The sequence below is a fragment of the Mya arenaria genome, chromosome 5, assembly GCF_026914265.1.
Source record: "Mya arenaria isolate MELC-2E11 chromosome 5, ASM2691426v1".
NCBI classification, from domain to species: domain Eukaryota; kingdom Metazoa; phylum Mollusca; class Bivalvia; order Myida; family Myidae; genus Mya; species Mya arenaria.
This window is the reverse complement of record NC_069126.1, coordinates 59,764,393-59,781,225: the sequence shown is the minus strand read 5'-3', so window position 1 is coordinate 59,781,225 and position 16,833 is coordinate 59,764,393. Positions and strand designations below refer to the sequence as shown.

General features: G+C 34.9%; 2 protein-coding genes across 3 annotated transcripts; both read left to right on the top strand.

Annotated features, from left to right (window-relative positions):
* Positions 1-742: 742 nt before the first annotated feature.
* On the top strand, positions 743-5,765 carry LOC128235838 (uncharacterized). The gene is made up of 6 exons (XM_052950632.1): positions 743-920; positions 1,444-1,755; positions 1,888-2,220; positions 2,321-2,614; positions 4,961-5,256; positions 5,709-5,765. The coding sequence occupies exons 1-6, from the start codon at positions 839-841 to the stop codon at positions 5,763-5,765; spliced, it is 1,374 nt and encodes a 457-aa protein (XP_052806592.1). The 5' UTR covers positions 743-838.
* LOC128234580 (uncharacterized) lies at positions 5,715-14,922 on the top strand. 2 transcript variants are annotated; one of them, XM_052948878.1, is made up of 11 exons: positions 5,715-5,996; positions 6,422-6,712; positions 6,977-7,090; positions 7,239-7,296; positions 7,563-7,582; positions 7,739-7,818; positions 8,156-8,289; positions 8,801-8,835; positions 13,766-13,833; positions 14,154-14,332; positions 14,729-14,922. In XM_052948878.1, the coding sequence occupies exons 1-11, from the start codon at positions 5,783-5,785 to the stop codon at positions 14,730-14,732; spliced, it is 1,197 nt and encodes a 398-aa protein (XP_052804838.1). In that variant the 5' UTR covers positions 5,715-5,782; the 3' UTR covers positions 14,733-14,922. The 2 variants fall into 2 exon arrangements, with proteins under 2 accessions (XP_052804838.1, XP_052804839.1); XM_052948879.1 differs by lacking the exons at positions 8,801-8,835; positions 14,729-14,922 and having other exon boundaries at positions 14,154-14,280.
* The last annotated feature ends 1,911 nt before the right edge of the window (positions 14,923-16,833 follow it).

Below are 16,833 nucleotides of genomic sequence, written 5' to 3'. Positions count from 1 at the left end.
GAAATAATTTCAGTTTTAAATTCAAAAGAGATGAAAGTGTACCTTTGAAATTATATTCAATTCAAATGCAGACGTACTAAAAATAAGCTTTGATACGAATTGTTTTACTTGCCCAAATGCTTGCTACTATTTCAGTAACAGTCTTTTATGTCCTTAGATATAATGTTTTATAACTTTAAATGATCATTCTTATTGATTATCTACCATTTAAACGTCTATAGTTGACCTAACTAAATATTTGCACGACATTATCACAGTTCATACTACAGTCAGATTTGGTTTCGCGTCTAATATTCTTTTGATATTACATTAAAGTTATACAATTTAAAACAAAACAACGAGCACATCTATGAACATATAGCTTCTAACACAACGCATTTGAAGCTGTGTAATCAACTATATAAAGTAAGATCTTTCGCGCGACGCATGTGCCTTTTACAGGCCTGCGTTATCATATATTATCAGTTTAGGTTAATGGTTTTGGAAATTTCATTCCTTGGATGTTCGTATTTTGCTAATATATACATATTTGTTTTACTGCGATCCGATTCAATTCAACTTTAATCTATCACAAAGACACAAGCCCTAGCTTGATATATTTTCCCCTTAAAACCACAAGTATCTATTCGGATATCCGTTTCATTGTGAATGCAAGATTGACTCATTGTGTATTCATTGCAGACTATTTTCCTTGCACGTGACTGATTTTTAACAAACGCAAGTCATGTAAACCTCGCGATGATCCTAGGATTGATATATGTGGAAGTCTAACCTTCTTTCCGATGGCTTCGTTTGCAATGATTCAAATTAATGACGAGGGAATTATATCATCACCAATATGAATTTCTTACTAGCATGCGCGTGTAAAACTGTGGCGTTATGGATACTTGTATATATAACCCATTATTGTGAAGGATTGGGTAAGTGTCTGTTCATTGAAATGTACAGTTTGCTTTAAAAATGTGCATTATACTTCTTTGCGTTCATGTTTTTACTAGCTTACAAAATGTTTATATTTCAACAAAATGTAATGATAAAAAGTTTTATTTGTATTTCATGTGTAAATCTTCGTTGTTCAGTGACGTTTTCTGGCAGTCTTGTAGCGCCAATAAGGCCTTAACGTTAATGCTCATTGACTTGATCATCCTTTAACACAATCTGACTTTCACCTGTAGCTACCAGTCTAAAACTAACTGTAAATGATGAATGTGATAAGTGTTTAATACGTTTGCTTTCTCAGCCCTTCTTGGTCTTCCTCCGAACACGGTTGAAACTATGCCCAATTAAAATCTAGTCTATTCTTACTTTCTATTCTTACTGCCGGTCCTATTTAATGTCATCCTCCAATCACTGTTAGAACTATGTCAATGTGCTTGGATTATACTAGCGAACGTAGTGGACCAAATGCAACATTGTTTTTACTAAGCTTTTGTCTTATTAAAGGTACTCCTGCAATCACAGATATAAACGATGTCGGTGTGCTTAGTTTGTTACAACCAACATTTGTTGGGAGAAACGTGACGTTCGAATTCACACCGTATACACCGACTACAATAGGCGATATCAGGTGGAACTATATAAAAAAGAATGGGTCAGGTGTAAAGGCACTTAAAGAAAATGATTTACATGTACAGCATAAGGAAAAATCTACATTGTTAACAATACCTGATGTAGATAGCAGTTTCAATGGGACCATTGTATACACATCAATTGGAAACACGAGCATGTCTGCCTTATTCGAATTGAACTTACAAGGTTAGCTTGAGATAAGTTGTTTTGAATTTCTAATTTTGTTGTGTTTGTCCTTAACTTTGGCAAATATTTAAAGATAACTTTAAGAAATAAACATTTAATGGCTGATCGCATTGTAGTTTGTTTATGTTCCAGTTTACACATATGCAAACGGCTGTGGAGAACTGTACTTTCTTTCTGAGGGACCCTATTTTGCCGGAGATAATGTGTGGCTTGGATATTTCCCGTCACCAAGGGTTGCAAAAGAGACAAATGCAAGCAAGTATTCTGTAAAACTCATCAATGGCAGTAATGAGAACCATACTTCCATTGAACAAGCCAAAGGTGTTTTAGAGCTTGCGCAGGTTGGCCACGAGTTTATCTTTACTTTGTTCAACGTTAAGAAAAATGACAGAGGACTATATTGGATTCAATGTCTGAATCGAATTTCCGGAGAAAACTCTAATGCTGTATATGTGTCGATTAAAGGTTAGTTAGTCTTATTAAAAACTATTAATTGGATTTGTACATTTTGATTATGATTGTTGTTTTTAAGATGTGATGCCTAATGTATTGATGATTTTTTTAGGTAAGCCGGTAATTGGTCCTTTGGCCAGAATCTCTACATGCAGAGATTGCATCGTTCTCAAGGCAAACGAAACACTTGCAAAAGTGTACTGCGAAACGGGTGAAGAGTATAACGCCACCGATGTTAAGTTTGAAATAGGAGTTAATCAGTATGATTCAATCAAATTGTCAAGGAATCGATTTAGATTGGATACCTTTGAAAAACCAGCAGATGCATTACATCAACTAAATGTTATTTGCACTGTTCTTGTAAAGGACAGGAACGCGTCAGTGAAAGCTTCAATATTTGTAGTTGGTAAATCATTATATATATATATATATGACTTGGGCCCATAAAACAGTTTAAACCTACATTCGCTTTAATATGGTTGAAAAACATGAGCAATAGGTACTTAACTTAATTCATTTCTCTAATTGGAATGATATATATTTGCCTGTATTCAATCTAGATTTCAGACCCTGTATATCTGTGAAATTCACAAAGTTAAAACTGGAAATTAGATGCAATGAGATCTCTTTCTTCTTTAGTGTAAATGGTATCTGACTAGATATTTAAAACGAAAGGTACATAATGTTGCTGAATTAAAATTACACAATGTTCGTAATATGCTTTTATATGTATCAAGGAGAAACGTACATAATTTATTACACTTTTACTAAGCTGTTTGTCTATAAAATGGCTTGAAATGCATAACAGCCATCCTTTTAAAATGATCTCCAGACTTCAAGAATACATGACATAAATGTACACAATCAAACAAGGACACTTTATATATTGATTTGTAAAATCATAAGTGATCTCTCACTCTGGACTTCATATGTTTCAAAACACTTTTAAAATTTAGAATAATCTGAAAAGATTTACTTCTAAAGCATATGTAGTACTATTTGTTTTACGATATTTTTAAACTGCACATTATTTTCCTTTTTGCACAAACTCAATTGTATAACATTCATGTTGAAACAAGTTTACAGTTTTATCATAGCTAACAAGACAAATTTGCTTTTTTACTGTTCACTTTTTTACTGGCCTTACCATGAATAGCAATTCGATAAATTTATGAAAAGCAATTTAAAGAGAATAAAAAAATAAAGGGTGTATTATTTCACCCCTTTGCTAAAAATGGCAATTGTAATGTATTAGATCTCTTTGTTTGGTTATTTTTGCTCTTATATAATGTATATGTATAATATCCCAACCATCCTGTTAGTGAATGCTCTTTGAACTTATATTATTAAAGATGAAACATTTTCGCCTACACGTCTATGTTTTTTTTTTAAAGTATTTGTCAGTGATTATTAAGTAAAATAAATGTAGTTATCATTTGCCCAGAATGAAGAACTTCGGTATTTAAGGAATGAATTGCGGGATTGGCGTCATTATCGGTATGTGAACGCTATAGGGTTGGTCTAAATGTGTGGAAATATCCCAGATAATAACATCAATCCCGCAATTTAGTACTTTTATTAACACCAAAAGTTCATCATTTCATTTAAGCTTTACAGTAATCATTTTTCACCCTTTCCGTAGAAAGAATGACTGAAAAAGTTTATCAAATGACGTCACAATTACGCAGGAAAAGATATACCACTTTAAATCTTTTTCAAACGTAAAATTGAAAAAATAATGGCAACAGTACATTAAACATATCATAAATTAAAAAAATTCTAAAATATTGATTTTATTTTTACAGGACCTGCTTACGCAATACAAACACAAATGAGATAAACAATTTTCATGTATATTGTTATGCAGTGATTCGCGGTCCGAACATATCCGATCATGTTGCGTTCATCGGATGATAAACGCCATTGCCGAAAGGCAGTTCATTTCAGGAATGGAAGTTGAGGTGTAAATATTGCGAGATATTTTTCATAAAACATAAAGACTGTTTCCTTTAATCAAAATGACAACTTATCAATTGCTTCCATAAGATAATTTACGACTCTTAAGTAGTGCTTTGTATAATTTATAGATATCCAAGAATTTAAATAATCTATAGATAATTCCACTGTTTTAAATTGAGATAAACAAGTCCATGCAATTACAAGAACACTTCTTAAGATATCAATCAATCAATACACGATCTTTGTGACGTGCGTCATTGATACATTACTTAAATTTATATACTATGATACATTTTAAACATGAATCTATAAATAATAAAAAAAAATAACATTACTTACAATTGCAAAAACCCTTTCCTCCTATGCATTTATATGCACGATTTATTTCTCCGGATTTTATGTATTAACATGAATGGTGCTTGACCTGTAATTGATGTTTACGTCGGAGTCTAAAGCCTTGATCGACTTTCAAGTTTCACTTTCTGCCAACGAGAACAGCTACCAGAACAAAAATACAGAGAGCAATCAATATCTTACGAACGTTATCATTTAGAATCTGAGTCAAATGACTCGGTGACAATGCCACCTTTAGCTGTACACATACATTGCATCTTAAATGAAATGGAAGGCAGTGCATGGCATGGCAAGGGACGTGTCCTTGTTTATTCACTGAAAGCATGTTAAATTGTCCTCATAAGCCCAATGTTTCGCTTTATATTTTGTTACAACACTTGTACTAGTTCATCTGATTGTTAGGTGTTTTGGTAATTCTATTTTTGTTATTTCTATGAAGGAAATCCAAATGGCCCACCACATCTATCGGCTGAGGAAGTGCTGTGGGAGGGAGATACTGTAAATATAACTTGCACATCATCGAGCGCAAGGCCGCCACCATTACTGAAATTTCTTGTCGGAGCTACTGAAATTGATACCAATTCCATTGTATCAACAACGCTTAACGACTCAACCGGACTATTCACATCTGTATCCAGACTGCATTCGTTTAAGAGGGAGTGGGGAAACAAGAAGATGTCATGTCGACAGCTTCCGGAGGTGAATGGATTATATAACGAGACAGTGTCAAGCAATGTATATATAGTTTACAAATGTAAGTGTGAAAATGATTTAATTTTTCCATTTTTCTTGAAATTTAAGCTTGGTTTTGCATACGTCTCTGCAAATATGTTCAACATTTTTTTTATGCGTATTAATATAACCGTGGTGGGATTTACAATTAATTAAACTAAATAATGTTTGTTCAAAGTGTAAAAAAGGCGTATGAAAATGTGAAAGATGTTTTATATTATTTATTTTTTGTTAGCGTTATACAATAACAAAAATAAGAAGTTCCAATCAAACCGGAACCGGTGATGTTATTCGTTGGATGGCATTGAGCATTTGTTAATGTATGCCTTTCACATTTTACATTTTAACTTATATGTTAAGTCATTTTGTGGACACACATTCTGAATGTAGAAGTGGTTGTGTTATTTTGATAGATACTTATGTAATGATTATCGTTTTTGTTTTGTTTATTTCAGGCCCCCCATCTCTTATCATTCTTGTTAATGAACAACGCAAACTTCCAAAAGTTATAACTGCAAGTTGTACGTTGATGTACGCTGATCCAGCATGCAATATTAAGTGGGAATCAACAATTGAACACTTTAAGTACAATTTAATTGAAAATCGTACATTTGAGCAATCCGCAACGTCAATAATTAGTTTCAACGCTACCCATGAAGATTATGGAAAACAAATAAGATGTAGAACTGAATGTCAATACTTCAAGAATGCTCTTATTAACTCAACAGCTCTCATATTTGAAAGTAAGTGCGGAAACAAATAAAAATGAATGGATAACATATGTAATTAATAACTATTTTGGTCATATTTCATCACATTTTAATATCCTGTGGTAAGCTTTTATGCCAGATTCTACACATATAGCCGGAATATTTATTTGTTTGAAATGAATCCAAACAAATTGTCATTTAAAATGTTAGATGGTGAGAAATACCTATACTCTTTATCTAAATATGTACAGAAAAGCCGAAAGTGGTTGTTTATTCAACCCCCGTTTTACCAATTAATCCAGAATCATTTTCATTTGAATTGTTAGTTAATAATATTATATTTTTACACGGCATTTGAAGAGTTGTCTAATCAAATAGTTGTTTAGCCATGTTAATGAATTGCCAATAATGCACATTTCAATAAAACATGTACCTATAATATTTAACTATTTGGACAGAAAAGCCGACAGTGGTTGTCTACACAACCCCCGTTTTACCCGTTCCACCAAATACCAACATAACGCTCACATGTGTTGCACATGGCCATCCTGTTGGAAATATCACTTGGACGCTGGTGAAAACGTCTAATTCAATATCACCACAAACAAGATCGTGTTCGAATGCATCAACGTGCACTTATGAAATAACTACATCTGACTATGAACAGGTTTATTCGTGTTATGCACAGAACGAACATGGCAGTGACAGAGGGTCAATTAAAATTGGTCATGAGCGTGGATATAAAGAAGGTAAATTATATGTTAAATACGTTGAGTGTTTGCTTTGTGTGCATTTTTTAAACAATGATCTCCTAAACTAGGTATGTTTCAAAAAGTTGGTAACTGTGCTTGAATATGTACTTTCCTTTATATTAATAAAACAAATATTAAACTCCTAACCAATCTTACTAAACATATTGCAATTGTTTACTTGTTTTGATTCATCGTAAATAACCAGGCTGTAATGTCGTATCTGTTAAACTATTTCCAATGTCAACACATCCTTTATTTAAGATCAAACTGATGTTGATTCTGGCATGTCGAGCGTTGCGATGATGACAGCGGGCGGAATTGCATTTCTGTTAATTGTAATTGTTGTCATGTGTTTATGTCGACATCGAAACCAAGGTAGACTTACGTTACATAATTAATATTTCGAATATTTATATATGATTGTTGTAGTATTCTAACAAACTGTATTCGAATTGTTCGAAGTTATTTAACATTGTAAAAGTATTAATATGTTTTCCATTTCTTCCTTATACTCCGTTTTTAGCAAAGCTACAAATAATGAACGATGATAATACGATACAGTTGGCCCACATACCGCCACCGTAAGTGTTCCAATATCAACATCAAAGGTGGATTAACAATTATGCCATAATTAGTAAACAGAAACTAATATTAATCAAATAACATTTTAAATGTGAACATGAATGTTACAAATGTCTTAACAAAGAATGATAATAGTCTAGTGGTGTCCGTTTTGGCTTTGCACACCGCCTCCATCACGTCACATTATTTAGGCTTATTGATAAGACACCATATGCTGTTTTAGAATATATCCAAACTCGTAATGTCTTCATATCGTTTATTTCAGGCCAGTTGCAGAAAGGGATGGTAAATATAAACTACGGGATAATCCGTTTCGTCATACAAATTTCTTTTTGTTGGTATATTAGTGGTATACTGCGCATTCAAAGTCAAGGTCACTAGTTGTACATTTATGTAACACGTTACATGTATCAATTAACCAACTCTTCTACTATTATATAGACGTTACACATGCGCATACTGGCGTTGCTGAATATGCTGTCATCCACGGGACACGCAGTGATCGGGAAAACGTTGCTCTGGTAAAACAGTATTCGAAATAGCTGTGTATCGAATAAGTAGTCAAGACAACTTAGTGTGCTTTTAGAAAAAAAATATTTTACTGCAATCTTAGGCTTTACGAACGATTGAAGGCATGAAAATAAATTCACGCTTCCTGTAATCCGTTTAGTGGCTTATAATGACAATTCTATCAGATAGCTAAAAATTAATTGCTTATTCTGTCATTCGACTGCTATTCGACTCTTTGTTGCCAAGGTGTGTAAATCTTTAAGCATACTGTAACAAGCCCCAGTATCAGGGGTTTTTGTCAAAATATCTTGACGGTCGGTATGCGAACATCTTTTCATTTTTTTACAGCCTTCTAGCCAATATATGCCTTCATGTGATGCTATAAATGAGTGCTTCGAAAATGCTGCTACTGAAAGTACAGTACACTTAGAACAACCATCAAACGAGAATAGTATTTCAGTGGAAACAGGTCCTGATATACGGTAGGTTTATGACGGGTGATATGAACTGTCGTGGATTTTTCAGAGATGTTTTTGAATACCAATAAAACTTTTTATGAACAGGTTTTCTTTGTTTTACGGGATGTCCGTGTTACCGAAGCACGACATCGAATTCATCAGTACGTACAGTCTGTGTCAAATATAAAGCAAATATGGGATACTATTATTTTCTTTAAAGTATTTGTCAGAAGAACGCATGGGTATCTTGTTTACGACTTCTTAAGTACTTGTATCAAACATGTTTCTGTTTTAACTATCGCATGTGTTGTGCTTATTCTAATTAACCGCACGTTTGTATATCGACAAAACAGCTTTCGTTATTACTGTCATTCAAATGACTCTGTACGATTTTAAGTAATACATAGCTATTTTAATGACTTTCTTCTTATATTTATGGATAAAACAGTGTGTGATCGGTCGTTTAAATTTTGTATTATGATAGATTTATATGGTTTGTTTTATGGGTAGCAAATGAAAAACGAATATATTTCAGTCGATGTCAAAGCAAAGAACATCCTTATACAACAGGTATTGTGTACACATGTTTTGTAAATACAAATAAAAGTTTGATTTAATCAAAATGCGACACGGCTTTACGGCTTTAATCCGGGCATATATTTAATTTATGATTATTTCAATAAGAATTCATAGTTTCAATTTTCTATCTCTAACGGTCAGTAAATGGTTCACAGATTGTATTAATGAACATGCAGTGTTTCAACGCTCTATCCTAGTGGACCGTTAAAGGTTAACTGATTGTATCAATGAACATGCATTGTTTCAATGCTCTATCCTAGTGGATCGTAAAAGGCTAACAGATTGTATCAATTCACAAACAGTGTTCAATGCTCTATCCTGGTGGATCGTAAAAGGCTTACAGATTGTATTAATTCACAAACAGTGTTCAATGCTCTATCCTGGTGGATCGTAAAAGGCTAACTGATTGTATCATTGAGCATGCAGTGTTCAATGCTCTATCCTGGTGGATCGTAAAAGGCTTACAGATTGTATCAATTCACAAACAGTGTTCAATGGTCTATCCTGGTGGATCGTAAAAGGCTCACTGATTGTATTAATGAGCATGTAGTGTTTCAATGTTCTATCCTGGTGGACCGTAAAAGGCTAACTGATTGTATCAATGAGCAAGCAGTGTTTTAATGGTCTATCCTGGTGGAGCGTAAAAGGCTAACTGATTGTATCAATTAAAATCCAGTGTTTCAATGGTCTATTCTGCTGGACCGTAAAAGGCTAACTGATTGTATCATTTAACAAACAGTGTTCCAATGCACTATCCTGGTAGACCGTTAAAGGCTAACTGATTGTATCAATTAACAAACAGTGTTCCAACGCTCTATCCTGGTGGACCGTAAAAGGCAAACTGATTGTATCAATTAACAAACAGTGTTCCAATGGTCTATCCTGGTGGACCGTAAAAGGCAAACTGATTGTATCAATGAGCATGCAGTGTTTCAATGGTATATCCTGGTGGATCGTAAAAGACTAACTGATTGTATCAATTAACAGTGTTCCAATGTTCTATCCTGGTGGATCGTAAAAGGCTAACTGATTGTATCAATGAGCATGCAGTGTTCAATGCTCTATCCTGGTGGACCGTTAAAGGCTAACTGATTGTATCAATTAACATGCATTGTTTCAATGCACTATCCTGGGGGACCGTAAAAGGCTAACTGATTGTATCAATTAACATGCATTGTTTCAATGTTGTATCCTGGTGGATCGTAAAAGGCTAACTGATTTATCAATTAACATGCATTGTTTCAATGCACTATCCTGGTGGAGCGTTAAAGGTTCACTGATTTAATCAATTAACATGCAGTGTTTCAATGCACTATCCTGGTGGAGCGTTAAAGGTTAACTGATTGTATCAATTAACATGCAGTGTTTCAATGCTCTATCCTGGTGGAGCGTTAAAGGCTAACTGCTTGAACCATTTAACATGCATTGTTTCAATGCTCCATCCTGGTGGAGCGTTAAAGGCTATCTGCTTGAACCATTTAACATGCATTGTTTCAATGCTCCATCCTGGTGGACCGTTAAAGGCTAACTGCTTGAACCATTTAACAAGTAGTGTTTCAATGTTTTATCCTGGTGGAACGTTAAAGGCTAACTGATTGTATCAATTAACATGCATTGTTTCAATGCTCCATCCTGGTGGAACGTTAAAGGCTAACTGCTTGAACCATTTAACATGCATTGTTTCAATGCTCCATCCTGGTGGAAAAGGCTAACTGCTTGAACCATTTAACATGCATTGTTTCAATGCTCCAATCTGGTGGAGCGTTATAGGCTAACTACTTGAACCATTTAACATGCATTGTTTCAATGCTCTATCCTGGTGGACCGTTAAAGGCTAACTGCTTGAACCATTTAACATGCATTGTTTCAATGCTCCATCCTGGTGGACCGTTAAAGGCTAACTGCTTGAACCATTTAACATGCATTGTTTCAATGCACTATCCTGGGGGACCGTAAAAGGCTAACTGATTGTATCAATTAACATGCATTGTTTCAATGTTGTATCCTGGTGGATCGTAAAAGGCTAACTGATTTATCAATTAACATGCATTGTTTCAATGCACTATCCTGGTGGAGCGTTAAAGATTCACTGATTTAATCAATTAACATGCAGTGTTTCAATGCACTATCCTGGTGGAGCGTTAAAGGTTAACTGATTGTATCAATTAACATGCAGTGTTTCAATGCTCTATCCTGGTGGAGCGTTAAAGGCTAACTGCTTGAACCATTTAACATGCATTGTTTCAATGCTCCATCCTGGTGGAGCGTTAAAGGCTATCTGCTTGAACCATTTAACATGCATTGTTTCAATGCTCCATCCTGGTGGACCGTTAAAGGCTAACTGCTTGAACCATTTAACAAGTAGTGTTTCAATGTTTTATCCTGGTGGAACGTTAAAGGCTAACTGATTGTATCAATTAACATGCATTGTTTCAATGCTCCATCCTGGTGGAACGTTAAAGGCTAACTGCTTGAACCATTTAACATGCATTGTTTCAATGCTCCATCCTGGTGGAAAAGGCTAACTGCTTGAACCATTTAACATGCATTGTTTCAATGCTCCAATCTGGTGGAGCGTTATAGGCTAACTACTTGAACCATTTAACATGCATTGTTTCAATGCTCTATCCTGGTGGACCGTTAAAGGCTAACTGCTTGAACCATTTAACATGCATTGTTTCAATGCTCCATCCTGGTGGACCGTTAAAGGCTAACTGCTTGAACCATTTAACATGCATTGTTTCAATGCTCCATCCTGGTGGACCGTTAAAGGCTATCTGCTTGAACCATTTAACATGCATTTTTTCAATGCTCCATCCTGGTGGAACGTTAAAGGCTAACTGCTTGAACCATTTAACATGCATTGTTTCAATGCTCCATCCTGGTGGACCGTTAAAGGCTAACTGCTTGAACCATTTAACATGCATTGTTTCAATGCTCCATCCTGGTGGAAAGTTAAATGCTAACTGATTGTATCATTTAACATGCATTGTTCCAATGCTCCATCCTTGTGGAGCGTTAAAGGCTATCTGCTTGAACCATTTAACATGCATTGTTTCAATGCTCCATCCTGGTGGAGCGTTAAAGGCTATCTGCTTGAACCATTTAGCATGTAATGTTTCAATGCTCCATCCTGGTGGACCGTTATAGGCTAACTGCTTGAACCATTTAACATGTATTGTTTCAATGCTCCATCCTGGTGGAGCGTTAAAGGCTAACTGCTTGAACCATTTAACATGCATTGTTTCAATGCTCCATCCTGGTGGAGCGTTAAAGGCTAACTGCTTGAACCATTTAACATGCATTGTTTCAATGCTCCATCCTGGTGGAGCGTTAAAGGCTATCTGCTTGAACCATTTAACATGTAATGTTTCAATGCTCCATCCTGGTGGACCGTTATAGACTAACTGCTTGAACCATTTAACATGCATTGTTTCAATGCTCCATCCTGGTGGAACGTTAAAGGCTAACTGCTTGAACCATTTAACATGCATTGTTTCAATGCTCTATCCTGGTGGACCGTTAAAGGCTATCTGCTTGAACCATTTAACATGTATTGTTTCAATGCTCCATCCTGGTGGAACGTTAAAGGCTAACTGCTTGAACCATTTAACATGCATTGTTTCAATGCTCCATCCTGGTGGAGCGTAAAAGGCTATCTGCTTGAACCATTTAACATGTATTGTTTCAATGCTCCATCCTGGTGGAACGTTAATGGCTAACTCCTTGAACCATTTAACATGCATTATTTCAATGCTCCATCCTGGTGGAGCGTTAAAGGCTATCTGCTTGAACCATTTAACATGTATTGTTTCAATGCTCCATCCTGGTGGAGCGTTAAAGGATATCTGCTTGAACCATTTAACATGCATTGTTTCAATGCTCCATCCTGGTGGACCGTTAAAGGCTAACTGCTTGAACCATTTAACATGTATTGTTTCAATGCTCCATCCTGGTGGAACGTTAAAGGCTATCTGCTTGAACCATTTAACATGTATTGTTTCAATGCTCCAATCTGGTGGAGCGTTAAAGGCTAACTGCTTGAACCAATTATCATGCATTGTTTCAATGCTCACACCTGTTGGAACGTTAAAGGCTAACTGCTTGAACCATTTAACATGCATTGTTTCAATGCTCCATCCTGGTGGAACGTTAAAGGCTAACTGCTTGAACCATTTAACATGCATTGTTTCAATGCTCCATCCTGGTGGAACGTTAAAGGCTAACTGCTTGAACCATTTAACATAAATTGTTTCAATGCTCTGTCCTGGTGGAACGTTAAAGGCTAACTGCTTGAACCATTTAACATGCATTGTTTCAAGGCTCTACCCATGTGGACCGTTAAAAGCTTATTGCATCAATATTCATACACGGTTCTTTCTCTGGCGGAGCGTAATCAGCTTACTGATTATATCAATAAAGATCATTGTTTCAAGATTTTACTTCTGACGGACCGTTAAATACGTAATAATTGTATGAATGAAAATGCGTTGTTTCAATATTATATCTTTGACAGACTGTAAAAGGCTTAATGAAAGTATCAATGAAAACGCATTGTTACAATGTTCTTCCTCTGACGGACCGTAAAAGTCTTAAAAATTCAATCAATAAAAATCAATTGTTCAAGGTCCTATCCCTGCGTTAATAATATATGAACAAATTAATAAGTTATTGATTTACAATAAAACAATCGTAAACAGCCATTGTTATAGTGTTTTTGGTATTTATATGACGTTGTAGTTGATCGTGACGTCTTTCCGTTTTCTTAAGTTTCCTTATCATTTTTACATTAAATTCCAAAATACATGGACATCCCCCCCACGAACACATACACACACGTCTGATATTTTTGTTATATCAAAATATTAACAACACGACACCTATGCAATTGTAGAAAGATAATTTTTGTTTTTAATTTCAGACCACGAAAAAGACAATGGTATTTCTATGCAGAATCATGTAATGATTCCAGACGCCCAAAATGCTGAGGTAAATTATGATTGCCGAAACACTTGTAAAATTGATCCTTCGCGTGCATGGAAAACAGTAGTTAAAAACACCCACTCGAAACAGCTTAATTAAATCCCTTATGTAATTTGGTAACTATTACTGGTCATGAAACAAACGAAGCATTTAATATGACACTAAAGTAAAAACACTGTCATGAGTAATCTTAATTCAAGTTGCTTAAGCCTTGATTCGATAAGTGGTTTCTGTTGTTTAGAAAGTAAAAAATGTTAATTATATTTTTATTGATTTGAATTATAACTGATCTTTATTATGTTTTATCTTTATTGTCTTTATTTCAGAGCCCAAAGCGTTCCTCCAATGAGCTAGTGTACGCTGATGTCGATGTCGAGCACTTGGAGAAATTTCGAGTAAAAATTCGTGCGTGCAATGACAACGAATCGACGGAGTATTCTGACATTGTATTTGGTGCATCTTGTAGTGTTAAACCTGACTCATCCAAAGAAAATGTGTATACCACGTGAGTTAAAGTGTATTAAACAATAATCGTTTTAACGAGACGGATTCAGTCTTTGTCCCGTTTGATTTGATGTTTGTTTTGTGTATATTGCAATTACGCTTAATTGTTGCAATTATTTGTTTTCTTATCATTTATATAATATTTAGCGTGCTGGATTTCTTTATGATGTGATTGTATGTGTTTCTACTTCTCTTTACCTATTTTACAAAAATGTATCTACTATCTGTTTGTATAAGTATGCTTCAATAAGTTATAATTCGCATGCATTTCAAAAGTGTATACAAAATCTGATTCATACAGTTCTGTTTGATAATTTTTTTCATATTGACAATACTTGAAGAGATAACTGGTTATTAGGGAGTTTGTTTGTATGTATGCATTACTTTGTTTTAACAGCTGACTTTCGATGGGCGTTACTACATGAAAACCAGTCAGAAGTTCATCTTACTGCGAATAGAAATTGAATACCAGCTGGTGCCCAATATATCGAATAGTGGTCATTTTACAAGTGAAGTGTACATGTATATTCTCTGATTATGTAAATGATCTGTTTTGTATAAAACGCATTAAACATATTACACTTTTTTGAAGTAGTACTTGGCTTTTTTGTCATCCTCGCATCTTTGTTTTAAATTGTCTTTTGTAAAATGTCTGATGACATCTGCATGTCTTTCTGGGAGGAAGCGATTTCAAAAGTTTGAACATTAACTGTGGTGTGTTCTTTTTGAGATTCTGCAGCTTTCGGAGGCTTATAAAACCACAATGCACAAAAGAAAAACACCAGTGAAAAAAATTGCCTATAAAATATAGTAGGAAGTAATTGCGCCGTATAATGTCATCTTCGTAAACCCAACATGAGGTGTTTTCTCCATATTCTGTCTGCCAAATGAGACAGCTTGCATCCGTTGCCCTGCCATACACCACCACACTGGGTATGGTTCCTGTAATCAGAAAAAGCAAATGTACATTAACATAATGAAGATTTTAATTGTGTTATTCATGCTTTCATAGAGCGTAATGTGGTTCTTGTTTGGCGTTTGTTTTGCTTTCTTTCTTGAGCCATTCAACAGGGAAAAAAAGTGAACCTAATGGGCTTGTCTCTGTGGTTGCCATTGTTACTTAACACTGACAATATGGTATGAAACGTATACTGTAAAATAGAAATCTTCTTACATTAAAGCGCCGCAATTAAAGGGACGTTATCATGTTTATAATTAGGGGAAAACAAATGCACTAATAGAATACCTAGAAGTCGAATGAAGAATCGATTGGTTCCGCACATGACGGATTTATGATTTTCATGAATTGATTTGCAATAGAAAAATGACTACAAACCATGATGACAATTGTTTTTAAACTGTAACTGCCTTAACCTTTATATATTATAAGGCAAATATTAAAGAATGAGTACATCTCAGGACAGTCCTCTACCTAGATCAAATTAGTATTTTGCAACTCGTTGAAATTCATCTACACGAAGTATTTATTAGTCACAATTATAACAGAGGACGAGCCAATTATATCCCTTGAAAAAAAATGTAAATGTAGAATTTTTAATACTTTAAATACTGCTATTCTTGGACAGGCACCACACAGACTATTTTATTTGTTTACCTAAGAACTGCCTGTTCCGCCGGTACATCCGCGGCCGCAGTGAAGAAAATACTTAACAACATTAGTGCTAGGAAGGGATAGAAGAGTGGACAGCTGGAGTCACATGACTCCTGTGCCACACTTGACACTTGGGACCCATTGTCTTTGGTTGGTACACACAAGCAATTCGAGTATTCCTGAAAAAAGAAAATACAAAAGTTTGAGATTCAATAGAAACACGAGTTTAAGCAAAAATATGAGGTCACTTTCTCGCTCATTGGCACAAACATCAAAGGAAAATAAACACACATAGCGATAATCATGAATTAAGCACAAATAATAGCAAATGAAAAGTCTTAAAATTTTACTACGGTTGTTAAAATATTACTTAAAATCAGTATTTCATGAATTCCATACCGTGTCCTGTTCTATCCTGCAGCCAGCAAAGCAAGGAGAAATATATTGGACATTAAAATCATAACATAAAACTTCAAACTTGGCCGTTGTGCAGGAACAGTCGGCATTATATGAACTTTGTAAGGCGCCAAACGGCCTGAGAAGAAAACAAATACATTTTATATTCTTAATTTGGCGATGCCCTTTTGATTCGTGTTTAGACAAGAGGGGGTTTCAATACTCTTTAAAATATGTAAACCCACATCAAACTTCTTTTCGCTGACCGTTCAAAGGGCATGACCGCACAATGTATTAATCAATTTGTTGGTATTTCTTTACAATGAATACAATGGACGATGAACGAGAACAGGATACAGGAAAATGTTTCAAAAGTGTCAAGCTCGAGAATGTACCATAGTTTCAGTTTTAACAATAGCAGTCATATAATCGATCATACCAAGCGCTTAAGAAAAACTTCCTTAAACAGAAGCAATTCCCTAACTTGATCAACT